Genomic DNA, 23,335 nt, shown 5'->3' with positions numbered 1-23,335 from the left:
CCTGGTGGTGAGCTCTGGGCACCTACCTTCCATCTGAGAAAAGACCGGCTTCTCGTGTATCCCCCTGTGTTGGGCAGTCAGTGATCCTGGGCTCTGCCTCCCCTTCTCACTGTGACTGGAGCCCTCCCCTGATGCCAAAATTATGTGGAGGTTGACAAGCTGGCTGGCTCTGCTCCCTCTCTCACAGGGAGCAAGTGCCCCTTACCACTCACTGGCTGTGGGCTTATCGAGCACGGGCGTATTGCCTGAAAACAGGCTGCTGTCATTCTCCTGATGCAACATGGCCTGGGGTCGCCCTTCATCCAACATCCTCCATTTTCCTGGGTCTTGTGACCTGTTGAAAGTTGCCACATTTCTTTAAACAATGAATGTGATGCTGTCATCTAAGGTAGCCACTCATGAATTAGTTTCTCTGGGCATCCAATACTCTCTCCCAACTCTACCAACTCAGGCTAGGTGTCTAGCAAGACTCACATTTGAATCTGGGCAAGACACATTCTCGGCCTTCTGGATTATGATGAAATGCTCAACTTTTAGCTAGAGAATTGGAATAATATATTTGTCATGGAGTTATGATTAATAGAGTTTTTCAATGAACACAGAACGTTTTTGCCATTTCCCTTCCCCGCAAATCAGGGCTTTAGTCTTTTCTTTACTCTGCAATTTTCAACAAAGCATTTAACAATGTCTCTCATGATACCCATATAGCAAATATGGAGAAATAAGGCTGGGATGATAGTGAAGTTGGCTGGATTTATGAATTTTGAACCACTCTTCCCAAATGGTGATAATGAATGGTTTAATGAAAATCTGGCAAGATTTCTCCTTTCCCCAGATTTGTTTTCCATTTTCCATTTGTTTTATGTTAGAAGTTCCTGAAACGTTGTTAAATTTGGCTTTTCTAAAACTTCTCATCTTTAATATCACCTAGTTTTGCAATTTGAGAACTTAATGCATAAATGAGGGGATTCCTCAGCGGAAAGGCCACACAATGCCAGCCAGGAGCAAAAATGTTACTGTCAATGTTTGGAATAGAGAATAGAGGTGGGAGAACTGAATTCTTGTGTGACACTTGTTCACTCCTGTGTTTATTCCCTTTGCAAAAAGAACCAGGTACCTGGCACCTATTGGAGTTAGATGGACCCTGGTCAGGCAGTGCAGGTGGAAGCATGAGTGATGCACACCAACACCTTCACCTTCTGCGGGATGCACTCTTAGTGGGGTGTATGCTGTTTAAATTAGTAGGCGATGTGATGCTAAGTCGGCTAAAGCACTGGATGGCAGAATATGGAAACAAAAAAAAAAATCCTGATAAACCGAAACTATGGGCCAAATCTGAAAAGATGATCAGTCTTGAAACATATGTTGAAAAACACAAACTTAAGAGCTAGAACGTGGGGAGATTATGGCATACTAGTTACACTCAGGGAAGACTTAGGAAACTTACATCATAATAAACACAATATGAATTGATACTGAGGTGCAATTTCCTCCAAATTAAATCCCTTGTAATTCTTCAATGATAGAAAGAGCCCAAAGCACAGAGCGTAAATAGTACTTAAGAGGAATGTTGGTGTGCTCATAGGGTATCAACTTCTCTTTGATATCCCATGTAGTGTTTCTGAGAAAAAGGAGCCAGGATGGCACAGCAGCTAAAATATTTCCATATGCGATCTGACAAAGCAGTGGAATTAGATCTATTCTGTGAGGTTCAAGACTGCAGAACTAGGTAGGATTAAGGACTAGAAGTTACAGAAGGGCCAGTTTTAGTAAAGAACGTTCTAAGAATTGAGTCTGCAAATTGAATGGGCTGATTGTTGGACATCTTCCAAGGGTGTCCAAGCAGATGTCGGGTATTTGGGGGGGAAATTATGCATTGGGTCAGAGGTTAGCCTAAATGACTCCAAGATTCTGCCCACATCCAATAGTCTATGAATTTAAATGCAAAAATATGCTGCAATGAGATTAAACTTTCAGGGATTGAGACATGACTATAAAAATGATTTCTGAATGTAAAATATGTCATCTTATGGTTTTCCTTTGCAGATGGCATCTTATTTTGGATATACGATTGCAGTATCAGATGTTAACAATGATGGGTAAGTTATTAAGAACTTCCTCACTCACCATATATTATGTTCATCCATAAAATGTTATATTTTTCCCTTAATGAAATATATCCATCCATATCTCCTCTACAAGATAGAGGCTCTCTTGTTTTAACTTCTTTTTGTGGGGGGGCGTTTGGAATAGAGAAAAGAGGTGGGAGAATTGAATTCTTGTGCAACACACAAGGAGTGAGGGCAAGAGGATATATCTCCTAGAGAATTTTTTGTCATCCTAGTTTATGCTTTACTGAGATTTTCCACATCTGCTACTTCTAGAAAAGAACTATTTTACTTAGTTTTAACTTTAATTTTATGAATTGAATAGTTCTTAACCATTCAAAATCCATAGCCATTGAAGGGTCTGCTCATCTGTCTCTTTTCACCCTTTAGCAAGTGAGACATTCAAAAAACATTTTTACATAAAAATATTTTTCTCTCTTTTTTAAAAATGTTTTTTCTTTTGACATTGCTTTAACTGACAGACTAGTAACACCATGGAGGAGATGAAATTATCATGTTATTTTTTTCAGATTATGGCAGTAAATTAAAGTTGAGCTTGGACCAAACAACATGATAAATTATATTTGTGTTTAAGTCATTACTTCAAAAATAATTATTCAGCATTGTTTGGATTTACTAAAAGCACCTGACACATAAAACAAATGATCAAATAAGAAAACCAATAAATTGAGATGGACATCATGATTATCCATCCAATTAATTTTGTTGGAGCACCTACTATGTTCCAGTCATTGTTCTCAGAGCCCAGAATACAGTGATGAATGTTTTTATAGAAAACATTTTTATAGAAAGCAAATATTTGAGGAATACAGGCTGTTTCAGGATCTGTTCTAACCTCAGATTCATCATTGACAGACATTAGCTGTGACCTTTGTATAGCTAGAAATGTTCTTTATTATGTGGTGGCTTATGATTGGAGATATATTTAGTAACTTTTGTACCTTTTGGAAAATATCTTTTCATTATTCTTTTATTGAACATATATTTCTTGAGCATCTACCATACACTAGCACTGTTCTACCTGCTGGGATATAGCAGAGAACAAAATAGAAACCCCTACCCTCATCAAGTTTGTACTAGAGTTGGGTAGGGGTATAGAAGCTAAAGGCAAAAAATAAACAAGTCAAGTAAAGCTATGTCAGATCATGATGAGTGCTACATAGGGAATAAATAGAAGGGCTGAAAGCACCCAAGATATCCTTCAGCAGGCAAATGTATAAATGAACTGTGGAATATTATTTAATGCCAAAAAGAAATGAGCTATCAAGTCATGAAAAGACATGGAGGAAACTTAAATGCGTATTATTAAGTAAAAGAAGCCAATCTGAAAGGCTACATAGTGTGTGATTCCAGCTATATGACAATCTGAAAAAGATAAAACTATGAGACAGTAATAAGATTAGTGGTTACCAAGAATTACCTGGGAAAGGAGGGATGAATAGGTGGAGCACAGAGGATTTTTAGGGCAGTGAAACTATTCTGTATGATAATTATGTGGGTAGATCCCTGTCATCATACATTTGTCAAGATTCATAGAACCTACAGCACCATGAATGAACCCTGTTGTAAATTATGCGCTTGTGCAGTTATGATGTGTCAATGTAGGTTCATTGATTGTTCCCCTCTGGGGGGGGTGTTGATAAAGGGGAGGCTGTGCACGTGGGGTGGAGAGGTGGTATATGGAAACTCTCTGTATGTTCTACTCAATTTCGCTTTGAACCTAAAACCACTTTAAAAAATACACTTTATTAGTTATAAAAACAAAAACAAGGGCATAGGGAATATTGGGAGGGATGCGATTTTAACTTGGGTGGAAAGGGAAGGCCTCGGTATTAAGGTTACAGTTGAGGAAAGACCTGAAGGGGGAAAGGGGACAAGCACAATGATTTTGGGAGAAGAGTGTTCAAATTCCCCGAGACTGGACATCAAAGATGAGGGAGAAGTAACTGTGCGGAGTGGGGGTGTGAAGGTCTGTGAGCACTGCATTCACTTTGAACTGCTTCACACAGCGCCACTCTGACTCTGCCACGAGCAGAATGGGTCTGTGAGCCACTGGATGGTTCTAAGTGAGGCAGTGGCTTGTTCCAACTTCCAGCTAGCAGGTACGCTCTGCCTGCTTGGTCTCAGTGGCCAGAGGCCTTCTAGTCCCACTGTCATAAGCCTGGTGAGGCAGCACAGAGGCGTGGAGCAGAGAGATAGCGGTGGTAGGAAGTAGAAGTGGCTGCACTCTGGATAGATTTTAAAGGTCTATTTGAATGCCAATCTTATCCTGGAAGCAAATAACTTAAAAGGAAGTTGATTTAATCTTCAGCTGTCTGAGTTGTGAAAAGAAAGTAACATTTAGGACCACCATTCACAATGTCCAACCTGGATGAACTGTATTTGTTATCAGAGCCTTTCAGTAATTTAGAAAGAAAATGAGTGAAGAAGAGCTCGAGTCCAAAACATGGCATTTTGTCCATTCTTCAGGGAAAACAGAAAATTGCACACTGGCCCTTGGGACACATGTAGACACATTTCTCTCAACAGCTGGTGACACAGTGAGCACAAGGGCTTCTCCCCGGGAGCCACACAGCGCTTTAGAGGACACAGATGAATGCAGTATAAATCCTTCATACTGCATTGAAAAAATATGTCCGTGATCTTGCTATCGATATTTAAAAAAAAATAAACTGCCCCTCGATTCTCAGTTTGTGTGTAATTGGCTGTTTTTAATTATTTACATGCTATGTACATTCAAGGCCCTGTTATAAGGGAGTGTGCAGTAGAAGCCGCTGAGAACCCTTAGTCTCAAATAGAGTCGGACAACTCACGTGAAGTCTGAGTTTACAAGAAGGAAGATAAAATCTGCCATCATTTCTGCAGCACCTGTATTTCTAGAATAATCATTTGATATTGTTGGTTTTCAAATAGACACAAATAGGAAAAGTGTGGCATCTTGTGTTTCTGGGTTTATACTGGATCCCAGAATGGGAGTCTGAAAACCCCTAGGAACAGTGACAGCCAGGGCCTCACCTCCGGGGATGGGCACTCATCTGCGGGGAAGGTCCAAAACAACCCTCCTGGCCAGAGACATCAACCTGCAGTCCCTCAAAAATCTTGGCAGAACAAGACAAGAAGGGCAGCAGATCGCGTGGGTCAGTGACTTCTCCTAAGCGCCTGCAATGGCTCCATGCAGACACACTGCCAGAAGCAGTGCTTTGCCATTCTCTTTTCTGACCAAGTTCCCAGTGGAGATCCAAGGCCTTGGAAGATTTACAGCAAACAGGAATCTTTATCTCAGAGTTTTCCTGGACATTATCTATATATCTGGTCTGCCCAGGTAGCAGTTTCAAGTGCAGAGAACTCCTCCACTGAAACTGTTGTAGAACCTAATTTTACTGTTAAACAACACAATTTTTATCATGTATGATTAGCTATTTTTTCCTCTCTGTGTATTCATGTGTAATATGTCTAATAACTCCTGACCATTTGTACTGCAGTCCAGTGAAATGATCTCAAATGCATTCATGAGGAAAGTGAAGCAAGGAAGTTAAGTGAATTGCCCAGGACCACAAGCTAGTTAGGGAAATGTCTTAACTAGTTCCTGGGCCTTCTGCTAATTTACCCAACAAGGTTTTTTTGTTTTGGTTTGGTTTTTACTATCTACAGAGAACAATTTATTAAGTTCTATAAAATATAATTTCAGTCTTCAAGATTTTATAATCTGCATTAGGAATTTTCGATCAAGTAAGTGATTAAAATAATGGCATGCCTCACTTTTAAAAGATGGGAAATGGGATAAATTAGTATAATTGTCAATGAAGAAATCCAATAACATCTTTTATTTTTATTTTTTCAAGTAAAATTATATATATTTAAGGTGTACAACATGATGTTTTGATATAAATATACATAGCAAAATGATCACTGTGTTCAAGCTAATTAACATTTTATCTATGTGATCCATCTGTATCCGTCCAATTATGTGATCTGTGTGGGGGGAGGGGTAAGAGAGCACCAGAGATCAACTCTCTCTGCAAAGTTCCAGGATACAATACAGCACAGTGCCATTAACTGTAGTCACCATGCTGCCCATTAGATCTCTACACTTACTCATCCTATGTAACTGCAACTTAGTGCCCTTGAGCAATGTCTTTCCATTTCCCTCAATTCTCCACCCCTGGCAACCTCCATTCCACTTTCTATGAATTCAGGTTTTTTCAATTCCATTATATATACACATAGTTCTATCTATCTACCCATATATATCTATATACATATGTAAACATAGATGTAGTCTATATACATCTGCGTGCATGGATATACACATACATGTAGAATACATACAGATTCCAGTAACCTTAAATAAGGGTGGCGGTAGAAGAATAAAATCTATATTTTAAATGTTTTTCTCTGTTTTGGCGGTTGATAAAAAACATTTCTATTCATTAAGTGTGCATTTTAATAATTTCCATTATTTTATAAGCAAGGTCTTCTACTTCATAAAAATATAAAATCATAATTTCAAAATTATTTCACCCAAAGAACTTTAAGGTTGTCTTTAATTATGCTAAAAATAACTGACTCATGATTTTAGAAAATTCAGTTGTAAGTGCTTTTTAAGGCCATGGCATATATGAAAATTGTTTGTTTCATTATATTGAAAATAGCTGCATTAGTCTGCTACATTTTGTTGAGTCATTGATTATGATTCATAAATACTTTTACAGAGCCTGTAACTCCTACAACTTTTTCGAAAAAATTACAAAGCCCTTTCCAGCTTTTCTAGAATTCAGTTATTAAGGAAGTATCAGTGAGTGTTCATCACCTAGGAGAGTTCAGTACCAGATTTAAGATTTAATTCTCATTTTTTACCCAAATTCATATCATATATTCAGGGTTGGGCAAAAGTAGGTTTACGGTTGTATGTATGGAAAGTAAAACAAACCCTGTTCCCTGTACTCACAAATGCAAACTTAACCTTTGCCCCACTCTTTCATCTTTCATCTTGTATCTTTCCTTGTAAACCCTGGACCTGAGTGGATGCTGTGCAGGGGCTCGTAATAGGATTAAGAGCATCACTCAGCTAGTTGATTGTTCACGGTTCAGAAGTTAGGACTCCCACGTTTTCTGTGACTGAACTAGGCTTAACTTTCTCCAGCCAAGAGATAGTGAAGCACTATTGTGAATGAGGTTATGCAGTGAACATTCTTTGACAGCCTATGTCATCTTTTCTATCCATTATACAACAAAAGCAAGGTCCCCACAAATGCTCCAAAGTCTCAACATCAGAGGGAAAAAAAAGACTGTGTCATTAAATAATGTGATCAAGTAAGTATATTGTTGAGAATTTCCCCCCACAATTTTGTTAATCCTCACCTGAGGATATGTTTTTATTGATTTTTAGAGGGGGCGGGGGAGAGAGAGAAACATCGACGTGAGAGAAAAACATCAGTCACTTGCCTCCCATAAGCACCCCAACTGGGAATAGAACCTAGGTATGTGCTCTGACTGGAAATCAAACCCACAGCCTTTTGGTGCGTGGGACGATGCTCCAACCAACTGGCCAGCTTCCCCTGCCCCCATTTTCTTATTTAAAATAATCTCCAGGTATTATGTGTGGACTCCAAAAGTTTAGACCAAACAGTTGTGTACATACTGGTTGGTAGTTGATATTGTCAAGCCTGTGACTGTTTTGAAAATGTAAACAGAGCTGGTGAAATTAACTTCAGTTTAGTTATCTTAAAATAGCCAGAGCTACAAACTCTGTCAATGTAAACTCTGTTAGGAATTTCTGGATAAACTTAACAACAAATGGAGATGGTATTTTTCATCTTGAGCCCAAGCAAGCAAATCTTTTATTTTCTAATGGCTTTTAAAACATAGTATTTACACTATTTCAGAAATTCAGAATTACAGTTTAAGCCATTGGATTGTTTCTAGCATCTGAATGGCTAACGGGAAATAAATTTAAAGAGGTTCCTAGCAGTCAACTTGAGAGCATTTTCGAGAATATTTATTTGAAAGGAAACAGCTTTGGGTAACTACGTTTTGGTGCTAGACTTAGTTCAAGAATGTTCTCTTGTGCAGGAGAGATCATTATGATTGAAGCAAGTAGAAAATCTAGAAAACTAAAAGAGATTATAAATTAAATTGATCTGTCATATAATTGATAAGCTATATTAGCTCTTGCCCATCATAAAATAATTAAGTTGATTAGATATCAACTCTGGTATACAGTCTCTTTTAATAAATAACTACATTCTGAAAATTAGGGGCATTAGCATGCAATATGTACTATTGGGGGAAAAAGGAAACAGAAAATTTGTATATTAAATCAACACATTAACACCATTTGGCTGCAGAAAACTTGAATTTTGATTGTTCATATTGAATTTTCTCATTGGTGGGTTCCCCCGACCTTTCTTTATCACTATTTATGCTGTGTTTTTCAGGAACATATTTATAATGTCTCTATAGTAAATAACATGAAGAATGAAAAATTGAGCTTTACATAGTATTATATTATTAGAGTGGATTTAGACATAAAAAAGAGTGACAAATAAAATCTGTGTTAAAGCTACACAGAGATTTAAAGAAAACTGCTTAAACATTAGACATGTCAAATAAAGTGAAATTTAGCACATATATCCTACTTTTATAAAATGCCTTTACCAAATATCTTAGATCTCATCCAAATCACCAATATGACCCAAATAGAGAATATGGATTTTAGTGAAAACTGGATCATTATTTCTTCTCATATATATGCATATATATGAAGAAATAATGTATGAACATATACATATATATGTATATATGCACACATATATTTAGTTGTATAATAGACTGGGTGCCATCCTAAGAGAATAGATACAGTGACAGGCTGGGTGATATATATTATACAATTACTTTATCAGAAGGTCAATTGGAAAATATCTTTACCAATAAATATTTTAAAATTTTAAACTTAAATTGGATATGTTAAAAAAAAGTATTTGACAAATAAATTTTGAAATAACCTAATAGCTCACATAGCCTCCTGTAGTGGTTTTCAATGATTTTTTTTTTTTGCTTCATATTCCATAATACAAAATACATTTGACATTGCAACCTAGTACACACACACAATTGGAACAAAAGTTTCAAGAAACAACATTTACCCATATATGTAATTCATTCACTTCCATGTTTTCTATTTTATTATTTTCATTTTTAAAAATTACTCGTTAAGATCCATTAAATTGATTTCACAATCTACTAATGAACTGCAAATCAAGATTTAACAACAGAAGCCTAAATAACAATATACACTGTGGCTCTGAAGTGGTATTGCTAATAGAAAAATTATTGACACTAAGTGCAAAATATTCTACAAGGCACATTGTACCAATTGAATTCCAGACAGTTATTGTCTCTCAACCTTATGAGAACACAATTATAAATTAAGAACAAATGTCTTTCCCTCTCTCTCTCTCTCTTTTTTTTTTTTTTTTGGTAGTTAGAACATTTTAGAAGACAGTATCTAGGAAAATGTATTTCTAAGAAAATAAATCAGTGCTGTCATGATACTCCAAGAATTCAAAGATTTCTCAGATTCACTGGTTTTTTGCAATGACAGGTCAAATAATTTTTCATTTCTAGGACTAGGTGTTGGCAGTGAGAAACTCAGTGAGCCAACTGCGTCAGTCCCATATCATGTTCATACCCTCAGGGAACAATTATATGACTTTTTCCTTCTTTATAGAATGAGAAAATGGCCCCACTCAGTGTCTGTAATTGGGAACCAGTGATTTTCAGATGTTTTTGACCTAGAAGGAAGCAACCTACAATTAGGTGTTTAACAAATGCCTTTTCATGCCGGGCCCCAATGGTAACAGAGAGACAACCAGGTTCCTGCCGAGGGAAGGCCAGGGGCTGCAACGCCCCTCTCCCCTCTCTCCTCTGCCTGGAGCACAACAGGCTTGCAAATAATGGCATTTTTTTTAATAAATGTATTTGGAATATTAAAAAAAGTTTATCCTAAGTACAGCAATCCAACCTGTGTTTTGGAATCTGAGACCAAAATAATAGCTATTCCATGGGTCTGTCTTTCACAGCCTCCCCCTTCCTTCTTAAAGGTCTGTGAAGTCACTGCTCAAGGGGCTTTTCCATCCATGTGTTATTTCCCCTGCTGTGGATAGACAGTGAGAGCCTATTCTTGAACTCCCTGAGGCCTCAGGCTGTCCCAATGTTATGTTTCACCTCTTTTCGCTCCTACAAGGCAGGAGATGGAGAACAAGAATGCATTTTGCTTGTTTAATAGGAACTCTTTCTGTGTGTATTGTTATAATGTAAAATACTGTATATTCCCATCAATGGCTAGCCCAACGCCTTCATAATATCTATCATTTATTAAATATTATTCTATAATGTGTGTATGTGCACACATTCAAAGGGAAAGAATGACAAACAGGGATGTTAAGTGATGTAGCTAATGAAGTAGCCACTTCTATCTTATCCACATGTTAGGGGTAATCTGACTTGTTCATGTGACACAGCTAGTTACTAAAATGATGTCAAAACTCATGCTATATTCATGTTATCTGTGCTCAACTTACTTTTGAAATTATCATCTTCGTTTAATAAACTTTAATTTTTTAGAGTAGATTTGGGTTTACAGAAAAATTGAGCAGGAAGTACAAGGAGTTCACACAAACTCCCTCTCCCCTCTGCCCTCAGTTTTCCTATTAACACTGTGCATTGGTATGGCACATTTGTTACAGTTGATGAACCCGTACTGATACATTATTAACTAAATAATATAGGGTCCACTATATCGTACATTCTATGGGTTTTGCCAAATGCCTAATGTCATGGATCCACATACAGTATCATATAGAATAGTTTCATGGCCCTATACATGTCTTCTGCTTCACCTATTCATCCTTCAACTCACTCATCCCCTGTCAACTACTGGTCTTTTTACCGTCTCTATAGTTTTGCCTTTTCCAAAATGTCATAAACTTGGAATCACACCAATTGGCTTCTTTCACTTAGCAATATACATTTAAAGTTCCTCCATGTTGTTATGTAGCTTGATAGTTCATTGCTTTTTATTGCTGAAAACTATTCCATCATATGATGCACCAGTGTCTAACTACATAGGAGAGTGATTATGGGATCTTATGGTAAACCTATGTTTAGCTTGTTAAAAAACTGCCAAGAATGTCTTCCAGAGTGTTTGGAATGTTTTTCATTTCAACCAGCAATAAATGAGAGTTTCTAAGGCTCCACTTGCTCACCAGCATTTGGTGCTGTCAGCATTTGTCTGGATGTACCACAGTGTGTTTATCCATTGACCTATTGAAAGACCTCTTGGTTGCTTCCAAGTTTCACAATTATGAATAAAACTACGATAAAGTCATATGCAAGTTTCTGGGTAGACAAAAGTTTTCAACTCATGTTGGAAAATGTTAAGGAGTGCAATTGCTGGATCATGTGGTATATGTGCTTCATTTTGTAAGAAACTGCCCAACTGTCTTCCAACGTAGCTGTACCATTTTGTATTGTCACCAGTAATCAATGAGAACTTCTGTTGCTCCACATCCACAACAGCATTTGGTGTTGTCAGTGTTTTGGATTTTGGCCACTCTAATAGGTGTGTAGTGGTATCTCATTGCTGTTTTAATTTCCAGTTCTTTAATGACATGTGATATTGAGCATCTTTTCAAATGCATACTCGCCATCTGCATATCCCCTTTGATGAGGTATCTATTCTGATTTTTGCCCAGTTTTTAATGGTTTGTTTTCTTGTTGTTTATATTATATTCATATAACATTGGTTTTATATAGCAATAATATATAGTGTTATTTAATAACAATGTTACATTTTATGTTGTTATATATTGCCATTGCTATTTCATATTATGCACTTTAAGAGTTCTTTGTATATTTTACTTTTCCAATTAAAATCAGAGGCATCCCTCTAGCATGGAGCTTTCTGAACCACTCACTGTTCCTTAACTCCACTCAGGGACACTCGCCTTGGCTCACGGCACCACCACCTGGAAAGCCTGCCTCTAGGTCTACCTGTCAGAGACCCATGCATGTTCAGTGCCATCTCTTCCCCAAGCCTTCCTTAACCCCCTCCAAGTACCAGCTCTCTCCCTGTCTGGAATTCCCAGCATTTAGTTTGGATCACTCATACTTTGTCTTGCTGTGCCTTGTTTATAGTTATATGAGTAGCAATTTGACCTCACTTTTAAGTTAATTAGGAACAGAGTTGACCTAAGAGTCACCGTATTCTTTAAATCACTTCTCATAGTATCTTAAAAAAAGCCAGTACACAGGGTATCTGTTGAGTCATACTGAGAAACATGATGCACACTACAAGGAAAACAAGAAGTTTGAGAGAGGGGTGGGTCAGAGTAATGCTGGTGTGTCTTGCAGATTGCTGTGAAGGAGGTATCTTGCTCTTCGTAACGGTTGCCATTTTATCCCTGTCTTTTAGATTAATGATAATATTTTAGTAATTAGTTTACTTGGCAAACTTCTGCATATTACCCAATCTACAGAGACATAAAAGTCAAATGCAGATTTGTATTTCTGTCTGGAGTCATTCACATAACTGTATTTCCCAGGATAGGGGTGCCCTCAGACAAACGCTAGTAGAGGTCATTAGTGCAGATCAAATTATGAATTTTGGTTGATGTGACTTTTCTTAAAAATTTTTCATAATAACACATGTATATGTTTTTAAAACCCTGAATAGCTTAGAAGGTTTTGTTCTATTCCTTTTCTTTTTTTCTCTTTCTTTTCTTTTCTTTTTTTTGCCATCTGGCTCTGTGATGGAAATACCTTTAACCATTTTTGGTTTTTATTCTCTCAGTGGTTGTCTTTATCTCTGATTCATGTGGTTAGGCATCTGTTGCTTGAGTTTTTTTCAACCTTAAAAATTATCTATTAGTTTCCTGCGATAATATCTATTTTTTCACAAAAAAAAACAAACCCTCTAAATTCTCTTTTGGGATGAAAATTTTGTTTTCTATCTTTCTAGCCAGTGTTATAACACTCTCTGGTCTTTCTTTCTTTTTTTTTAATGAAAGTAACAACAGGAAATAGGAAGACAAATTTGTTTTAAACCTTATTCTGCAAGAAAAAGTCATAATTTAAATTTATAGTCATATAAATTCTGGAAACGTGTAATCCACTTTTACAAAAATCTATTTAGGTCCTTTTGGTAATGTTTTACTTGTGTATCTACAATTTCTGGAAATGCACTTGAAGCTGAAAAGGGTGAAATATATGTGGTTTCCTTAAAGTAGTCACTTTTAACATAGTTAAAAGTTCAGTGTGATAAGTTAACAATTCTTATTTTCTTGCAGCATTCTATCCCATAGACATAACAAAACAATGAAAGAAAGATGATGATTGTAAAATGCCCCTTGCAAAAGGGAAAAGTACCAGTGAAATGTACTAATATAGTTGATTTAAAATGTACCAAAAAGGCCCTCATGTCTGCCAGTCTGATGACTTTTGTGTTTGTTCCCTACAGAATGGACGACATACTGATTGGGGCCCCTCTCTTTATGGAACGTGAATTTGAGAGTAACCCAAGAGAAGTGGGTCAAGTTTACCTGTATATGCAAGTGAGCGCCCTCCTTTTTGAAGACCCACAGGTCCTTGCAGGCACAGAGGTTTTCGGGAGATTTGGTAGTGCTGTGGCACACTTAGGAGACCTGAATCAAGATGGATACAATGGTAACTTACACCAGTGTGTGGAAATTGTTTACGTGGCTGTAATTCAATGTTACTGTTGCATGGACATTTTGAAATACTCACAATGGTGTGTGTGATTCAGTAGATTTTTTAATAAACTATAAAAATCTCAAGGTAATTTAAAATGCGTATGTTTTGATTAATACAGGTGTTACATGGAAATTTTCTCAAGCTGATTTAGGGTGTTATGTAACAGTTCTAAATAAAGACAGCAGTTATTTTTAAAATTGATATTTGGATATAGTGACTTAAAGAGAACTAAAGAATCTTCTCTGTGTACCAAGTGAAGACAAATAAATGTATGTCCATAGATTAGCAAGAATATGGCCTTCTGATTAATCTGTTGGGTATTGCAAACTTCAGTGTTTGCAATAAAACAGTGTTAAATTCTTAGTTGAAGTCTGTGGTTCTTTAAGTTAGGAATTTATGAATGTCTTATAAGTACCCTCTCCTCAACATGCAAACTCACACAAAATCTTGGAAACATTTTCAGGGCCTTTAAGTTAAGAACCGACATGTAGTGGGTTTCTTGATTGAAGTTCAGGGAATGAATAGGAATTTGCTCTAACAAAATAGCCTGAGGGGTTATTCTCATTGGCTCAGTATTCATTAGCACCTTTGGCAGGTATTGGTAGTAAGTATCTGGTATTGTACCATTTGTGTTGAATGGATAAAAGATAACAAATAATTTACCCTTGCTGTAGTACTACAAATTTTCATGGAAAACTTTATAAGCCCTTTGGACTATATGGTACTGCTCTTTGATTGTACTTAATTGTATTTCAAAACTTTCTTCTTTATTAAAAAAATACATCCATGTTGTCTCTGTTTGCAGATGTTGCCATCGGTGCACCCTTTGCAGGCTCAGATCAAAGAGGTAAAGTGTTCATTTACAACGGGAACCAGCGTGGCTTAAACACCAAGGCTTCCCAAATTTTGCAAGGAATGTGGGCCTCGCAGGCTATCCCTTCTGGCTTCGGCTTCACTTTAAGAGGAGACTCGGACATAGACAAGAACGATTACCCAGGTAAGGTTTTCTTTCTTTTCCCTAAAGAGAGTCCATTTCTTAGAAAGAGCCCGTTCTCTGGGAAACATGTCATGTGCAAGCAGCTCTCTCAGACAGGTGAAGGCCAGGCTCACCCATGGCACAGATTCTTCGTAGGCTTCCAGAGAGACTTTCACAAGAATTTGAAGGCAGACAAAACAAACACTCCCTTTCCTGTCAAGAAAAGCAAGGTGGCTTTCTAAAAAGCTGCATTGGACATAAAACTGGTCAACTTTGCAGCAAAAATGTTTATTTGAAACCTCTCAGTAATTTGGTCTCCATTGACAAAGACATCTTGCATTGGATGCCTTTCTCGAACACTTTATTTTAACCCCATATTCTGTTTTGATCTCATAGTTCCTATTAATTATGAACCTCATCGTTTCTGTCATAAAGCTCATCATGTTTTTTAGAGCATAAATATTTTCCAGCCATATTTTGGGTTTTCCAAAGATAGATTGAACATTTTAAAGTGAAGCAAAAAGAACTGGTTCATAATAGAAATCATAACTTATCCTTGATTATTTGATTCATACTGAGGACTCATGCAAGTCCATAGAGCTAAGAGCTGTCATTCCTGTTTTGTGCAGGCCATATGAAAATATGGGTTGGTTTTAAAGAATTGTTTCAGTAATCATGGGTTTTAGCAGAGAACATTAGACTTCTTGGTTTTAGGGTTTAATTTTCACTTTCATGTTGGTTATGTTAAGATGGTTTCAATAAATACTTAGAAATCATTAATAGTTAACCGACAGCTTCAACTATTTATTAAAGCCTTGTCTCCTTCTACCACCCTTCCCCTAATTGAGCATTTTCCATATGTAGAGCTTTTCCTGGTTTGGGGCAGTGTTCCAATCAACTGACTGCCTAAATATACATCACTAATTTCAGTTGCTCAGCTTTCTCATACCCTCTGGGAGCAGGCAAAAAGGATACTGCAACATGTTCTTATAAATTTTGAAGAAATAGTTCATGGCACTAGCGTAGACATTACAGTGGGTTCAAAATGGATTAACGTTGCATTGTATACAAATTTGTACACAAATGCGTCCTACCTGCGGCAATTTCAAGAGCACTTGGTTAAATTTATTTTCATAGGTTATACTGTATGAATTTAATCAATGATGGTTAGTTTTTGTTTTTTTTGGTGGGGGGAGGTGTCTCACATGTAATGTATTCTACATTAAATAATCCAAAATTTATATCCTCTATGTGATTTCCTCCCAAAATACATTGTATTTCGGGGTGATTAATGAAATTCAACTCCTGGGTTGAAGTTTTAAACAAACAGTTAATTTAGAAAGTTATTGCTATTTATTATGCTGTGCTTCACACAAGGTTAAAGGAAATAAAGGGCATATTAGTTAAATAGCCAGTCCACTGACTCCCTGTGAAGTCCCCTAAAAAAGGGCCAGAAGGGAGAGAAATGTGAAACAACTTTTCTCTCCAAGAATATTTCCTTCAAGGAGGGAGCAGGGAAAAAGCAGTAGGACAGGGAACAGAGAGGTTACCTATGAAGTATATATTTTTTATCCCTTCCTAACAATCAGAAAAAGTCATTTGAGGCCGTTTGCTAGTCAATGTCTTCATCTACTGAGGCTGATTCAATTTATAGTGACTGATAATATTAATGCAGTGTATATCCATCTGTCTGTCCAGTAAATGTTCTTCACTAAGTCAGGACCATTAGTGCCACTAAATTGATTTTTTATCCCTCAGGATAGTCTTGGGGCTTTCAGAGTTCATCTTAATTAGACCTGGTTCTGGTTCCAATTCTACCTTTCAAGTGGGAATATAGGCGTCTTATGATTTATGATCCTATAACATTTTCCCTGATTCTCATCTTCTTGCAAAAAGAATGCCACTCAAAAAAAAAAGCCTTTTTATGTTGACACCAAATCCCCAAGGACCTATTAAGAGGAAAACTGTCTTATAGGCGGGCGACTAGGTCCAGTAAGTAGCATAGCAGATTTGAAATGTGCAGGCATAACTCAGGAACTAGGCATGTAGCTTCCCTATTTTTCTATAAATGAATTCCGTTTAGCTCTCAAGCCTCCATTTCCACAAAGGTGGAGAGCCTTACTCTTGCAGCCACTTCTAGATTCAGACTTGACCTCATGCGGCAGAGGGCCTGTGAGCAAGGGAAGGGAAGTCAGATGGCCTGCGTTCAGATCCCCGTCCCTCATGGTGAGCTGTGTGGCAGTGGACGAGTGATGTGATTTCTTTGAGCTTCTGTTTTCTTTTCTGTTATAATGGTGCTAATAATACCCACTTCACTGGGTTGTGTGTGCTTACACTTTCTGGGTTGGGAAAGGTATTTTTTTTCTTTTTCTTCTACAAAATATTGTAAAATAGCTTATAGGAAGAGATATGAATCTGATGAATGTGAACGGAATCAAAGCTACTTAACTTCTCAGACATGTAAGGCCACCGAAGATTTTGAAAACCTGCATCCTAGGATGCTGGAGGTGGATGACACAGGCTTCACACTTAACGCCTCTGTTTTCTAGCTATATACGAGTGAGGCACTTTCTTAACCTCTCTGACTTCAGTTTCCCTATGTGCAAAATAAGATAATTACATGTTGGGATAAAGATGAAATTAGATTGCTGATAGAATGAAATGGTGTTGTTACATTAAAATGAGACGAAATAGAACATAGTTTAATAAATGACAGCTCTTCAATCAAATTTTAAAATGGGACCCTGTATATAGGAGGTATTCGTTTTCTTAGGCACACTAATTTATATTATTTTATTTTGCTTATTCAGTTTCCATCGTCTTCAAGCTTAATTTATAGTGTGATATTTATTTCCCCTGCCCCAGACACGTAGGACTCCGAGAGTGAGCACATAGCTACAGACACTCTGCTGGCTTGAGAACCACTCATAACATTCCTGGGGCTGGATCCTCACTAGAGGCTTCCCCTACTGTCATGAGGTTGCTGCCCAGCTATGATATAATTCCACCACTCACCCATCCTCATGGGGAGGTGAGGCATAAAGGACTTCTACCATTTCTCACTGCTATGATTTCCTGGGTACCAGGAATGGAAAAAGCTCTTTCCTCTCAGCCTCTGAGCCATTTGGGGATAATTAATTTCATATGAGTTAGGCCCAAATTAGAATGGTGACGATGGCACTTGAAAGGAAGGACAAAATAGTATAAATGGAAAATAGACAAGACTTGGTAATGACTGGCTATGATGGGAGATAGAAGAGATGGGGGTGGGAAGAAGAGGGGATGTGAAAGATGATCCTGGAACTTTGATTCAGTGTTCCAAGAAAAGTTGGATATAATGGACAGACATGGGAGATTCAGTTGTAGAAATAGAGATTCTGTTGTGGAAACAATATTTGGAATAATTTTCCTAACATCTAGCTTAACCACTCAGTATTGATTTTAGACTTCTTATGACAAATACGAAGGTAGGCCCCTCAAAACCAGAATTTATTTATAAAAACATGTGTATTTATTCTTACATGTTTAAACTTCAGTCACCTTCCAAATACTCTCGACTTGATGCAATACACCTATTGAGATGTTTTTTCCATTGCTCAAAATAGTTTTTGAGCTTATCGATTTTGATGCCTTTTAGTGTTTCTGCTGTTTTTGTTTTACCTCTTCCACATCAGCAAAACGTTTTCCTTTGAGGACTTTTTTCATCCAGGGATCAGGGCGAGATCAGATGAGTAGGGAGGGTGGGGCGCAGGGGTAACGCTGGTTTTTTGGTCAAACACTACTGAACCCTCGTTGCAGTGTGGGCAGGTGCCCTTGTAAATCGCCCCTCATGAAATGGACAAAAGTGTTGAAAGAGTCTTCAAAAAAAAATTCACAGAAGCTGAATGCAGCCTCTCACAACAGTGCCAGCTGGTGCACTGATACAGATGGGCTCCTAGAATGTTCACCTACCAGGGGGAAGCCTGTACTACAAGGGGCCCACCCTCCAAAAAATAATTCTGGTTTTTTTTGTGTGTCCCCCTCCTTATATTGTCATTGGCACATACATAAACAAGAGTCATAAGTATTTTTTATTGCTGGCACCAAATTTTTTTTCCTATTCAAAAAGTAAACATGTTCAGGCTTCTACACTGGTGCTCACTGGACAACTAGGGTTGACCAGAGGAGTATCTTATATACATTAATTGAGTGAAGGCATTTCAGAGAAGAAACAGCTGTGATGGTCAGAAATCCCTAAAATTCAATGATCTCGTCTGATTCTGTTAAACGTGATTGTATAACAAGGCCATCTGCTAAATGCATAGTCCAGACACTGGAGGGTGGAGGAGGGAGGTGCTGGTTTTGTTGAGGAACAGAAATCATACAGGCAATAAAAGCCGGAGGCAAACATGGGCTGAATGCCAAGGCTATGATTGTCTTGTTCAGGACCCTAACAGATGATGAAGATGATGATGATACCATGAAGCCATCTAAGGCGATTGTACCAAATGTAATAAAGTGACCCGTTTTCTCTTTTAGTAACTGTGTGTGTGTGTGTGTGTGTGTGTGTGTGTATGTCGGTGTGTGTGTCTGTGTCTGTGTGTCTGTACAAACAGCCCAGCAAGAGAGGAGCTACACATGAGAAGAAATAAAAGGATGGCTTTAACCAATGAGAATAATGCATTTTAATCAAACCTTGAGCTCCTCAAATTGATATGAAGTTTATTCTCACTCCTCAAACTGCTACTCAAGTTTTTATGAAAAGCAAAACATTATATTCTTCTGAAGCAAGATTTTCATAATTTTATTATAAACACATTAGAAATCAAAATATTACATTTTTTTAATAAAAATACCTTATGAGGGGGAGGGAAGACTGGATGAGAGAAGGTGAAGGGATTGGCCAAAGAACAGACACACATAACCCATAGGCACAGCCAACAGCGTGGCGATGGCCAGAGGGAAGGGAGGGCGGGGGCGGGGTGGGGGTGGGCAAAGGTGGCAGAAAATGGGGACATCTGTAATAGAGTCAGCAATAAAAGTAAATTTTAAAAAGACCTTATGAATTTAGATTACATTGAATTAAGTCAACAGAAATAGTTCTTGGACTTGACTCTATCAATGTCATAAAGAGATGTAAAAATGAATGGAGAGATAAAAGACAGGTTTTAGAACTAGTGCCCCCAAGACAGCATGACTTCGGCAACCCTCTGGGCCTTCCTTTTTTCACCTGAAAGTGAGGTGATGTATGGGATACTTCTCCAAGGGTCTTTTTAAATGCTAAACTTTGGTTCTGTAATCCAAGATCTAAATTTCCTGCTTCCCCATATTTCTATGTAAAATTGGGTAGATTATTAAGGCCCTGTCTTTGGGGTAAAAAAGACTTAATGAAGCATGTAAGACTTCTTTTTCTAGAAAACAATTTTAGACTGACAGAAAAGTTGCAAAAAGAGTAGAGTCCTATAAACCCTTCTCCCAGCTTCCCCTATTATTAACAAAGTTTATAACCATAGTACACTTAGCTACCAACTAATCTATAGGCCTATTAGAAATTCTAAGAGAATTTCACCGTCTCTCCCACTAGTGTTCTTTTCTAGTCCAGAATCCAATCTGGGATCTCACATTGCATTTGATTGTCATGTCTCCTTAGTCTCCTCCAATCTCTGAAAGTCCCTTGATGTTTCTTTGCTGTCATGGCTTTGACACTTTTGAAGAATGTGGATAGACATTCTGAAGCGTGTCATTGAATTTAGATATGTCTGATGTTTGCATTGTTGGCAAGAACACTGCACAACCGAAGCTGTGCCCTTCTTAGTGCATCATAGCTGGGAATTCATGAGGTCTGCTGTCATTTTTGCAGTTCGGTATCAGCCAGGCTTCCCACTGTAAGGTTACTATTTTCCCTTTGTAATAATAAGTATCTTTAGAGATACTATGCAAACACCCTGTGTTTTTTTCTCACATTATACCATTGCTCACTAATCTTAGCATCCTCTGATAATTCTCCCTTACAACAATTATTACTGCCTAATTATAATTTTCCATTTCCATTATTCCTTCTGCATTTATTAATTGCAATTCTAATGTAAGAAAAGATGTCTTTTCTATCCATTTTTTTATTCAATATATTATATCTGTATGGATCCATGGATATTTATTTTATGAGCTATAATCCATTACTGTATTTATTTATTTTTGTTGCTAAAATTGTCCCCATCTGGTCAGTGGGAATTCCTTCCAGTAGGTTCCTGTGTTCTTCTAATATTTCCATTCTCTTATGAGCATTTCCTTACTTTCTGACACAATAAGGTATTTCAGGCTTATCTTGTATTTTCCCTGCTCAGTGCTGGAATCAACCATTCTTCAAAGTTCTGTAGTTTCTTTCTTTCTTTTTTTTTTGTGAAGAATGGTATTTAGAGACAAAGATCTGGATGCCAGGTGTTCTCTGGCTGCTGAAGTGTCAAGATAAGACCTGGAATGCACTGAGCTCTTTAGAGCACCATGTTCCCTTACATTATAGCTACATTGTAAGCCATTGATAATACTTGACCTCAATAAATTATGTTTTTATTATTCAGCCTATATTTTGTAAGTCAGTATTTTTGCATTTTAGTTGTCAGGAACATGTATTAGAGAAACCTTAACACTCTTTAGCTAATGTTGAGGACAGCATTAATATTCTTCATTTTTAAAGATGATGATAGGAGAATATTTACTGATTATATAATGTTGAGGAGATTGTGCATGGAAATACAGTTTATTAATTTATTCAACAAACACTAATTGAGTGCCTTTCATGTGCCTGTCACTCTTCTAAGTTTTGGGGTTATGGCACTGAATTAAACAAAGACCCTGCCCCCATGGGCCTGAGTTCAAATTCTAGCTGTAACAATGGCTGGCTGTGCAGCCTTACTCAACCCCTTAAGCCTCAGTCTTCCTGGGTAAAACGGGTATACAAGTGCCTAATAATAGTCCCCCTTTAAAGAGGGGTTGTGGATGTTAAGTTTGATACTATGTTTAAAGCAGTAGGCACTGTGAATAACTAGTAATAATCATTAAATATTAGTAATAAATGACATTGATACAGTTTGACATAATCCATACCCTTAAACAGTGCAGTCATGGAGATAAAACATCCGACAGTTGACTAATACAAGATAGTATAAGAGATGAGTTTTAAGGTTAAAAAATAATGAACGAGTTAAAAAAGAAAAAACTCCTTTTAGCTAAAATGTTCAAAGAAAGCTTCATGGAGGAAGTAGTGGTTAAGCAAGGTCTTATGATACGGGTACGATTGTGAAGTGGTTACACAGAGAAGGCATTCCAGGGGAGGGTCACAGTCCGAGCCAAGGCTCCGAGGTAAGAAAAGGCCATTTTGGAGGTGATTTGGTCCAAACTGATGGGAGCACAAACGAAGAGAGTCAACGAAAGTTAGATTTGGGACAGGTAATACTAAAGGACATTGAATAGCATGTGAAATAATTGGTGAAATACGTTTTATATTTCAAAATGACGCTTCAAGAACTTCAGCCTTAAGCAATGAGCAGAATGAGTCATAATGAAAAAGGAAGGTGAGGTCAACAGCCATGATAGTACCCCAGGTGAGAGTAGTGCACTGAGCCAGGTGAGCGCAGCAGTAACGCCAGTGCCAAGGCGTTTGGGGATAAATAGCTCCAGGACCACCTTCAGCTCCTGCTGAGGATGAGATCTGGTGGGTAACCAGCTCGCCTCCCAGCTTCACGGAGGCAGTTGGGAGCCGCTCTCAACCCTTCTCAAGAGATCCTGCTGCCTATGCCTTCGACCTGGAAACATACCTTTTATATTCAGAGGTGTGTTAGTAAATATCTAACAAGCAGATCTGTGGTGAACAAAAGCCCAAATCTGTAGCATTTATCAATTTCCATTGTGTAAGCAGTCCTACCACAGTTGATTCCAAGCTGTGTGTTGAATATACAATTACTCTATGGACCACTGAGATGAAGCTGACATACCCACCTGCGACCACCCCGCCATGCACGAGCGCCCTGACATTCTGCTTTTGTGATACCATTCCAAGGGGACTCTGCATACGTGGTCTACTTTTTTGATTCAGAAATTCACAGATCCAGCTTGAGACTGTTGTTTATATTCACAACTGCTTTTTATGAAACAAAAAACAAAGATTAACAATTGTCATATTCAAGTCCAAAACATAATATGAAGACATTACTTCTCCAGGCTTAAAATGAAGATATCAAAGTTTGGAGAATCAGGTCTCTAAAACAGGTATTTCTATTTTGTTTACTCTGATGTGAAGATCTCTGAGAACTTTCATCTGCTTCATTTCTGGCTCAACTTTGAAGAGACCATCCATATTTAAAAATTGTGTCTTAATGACTTTAAAATTAGGTTAGAACTCCCTTAAATGCCTGAACTGCCTCCCTTCACACACCTGAACAATTTCTAAAATATAAGTCACCAAGATAAAAGAAATCTAACC

General features: G+C 37.6%; 1 protein-coding gene across 1 annotated transcript in view; it reads left to right on the top strand.

Annotated features, from left to right (window-relative positions):
- The window catches only part of ITGA8 (integrin subunit alpha 8), a 165,699-nt gene that overhangs the window by 51,843 nt on the left and 90,521 nt on the right, over window positions 1-23,335 (top strand). The window contains exons 11-13 of the mRNA XM_054593425.1: window positions 2,047-2,099; window positions 13,648-13,853; window positions 14,707-14,898. Of these exons, the coding sequence (XP_054449400.1) occupies window positions 2,047-2,099; window positions 13,648-13,853; window positions 14,707-14,898 (451 nt within the window). The remainder of the gene's footprint in view (window positions 1-2,046; window positions 2,100-13,647; window positions 13,854-14,706; window positions 14,899-23,335) is intronic.

The sequence above is a fragment of the Pteronotus mesoamericanus genome, unplaced genomic scaffold (assembly GCF_021234165.1).
Source record: "Pteronotus mesoamericanus isolate MK-2021 breed Mesoamerican mustached bat unplaced genomic scaffold, CSHL_Meso_final contig_130, whole genome shotgun sequence".
Classification (NCBI taxonomy): Eukaryota; Metazoa; Chordata; class Mammalia; order Chiroptera; family Mormoopidae; genus Pteronotus; species Pteronotus mesoamericanus.
The sequence above is the reverse complement of the archived record's forward strand: the minus strand, read 5'-3'. Positions and strand labels throughout refer to the sequence as shown.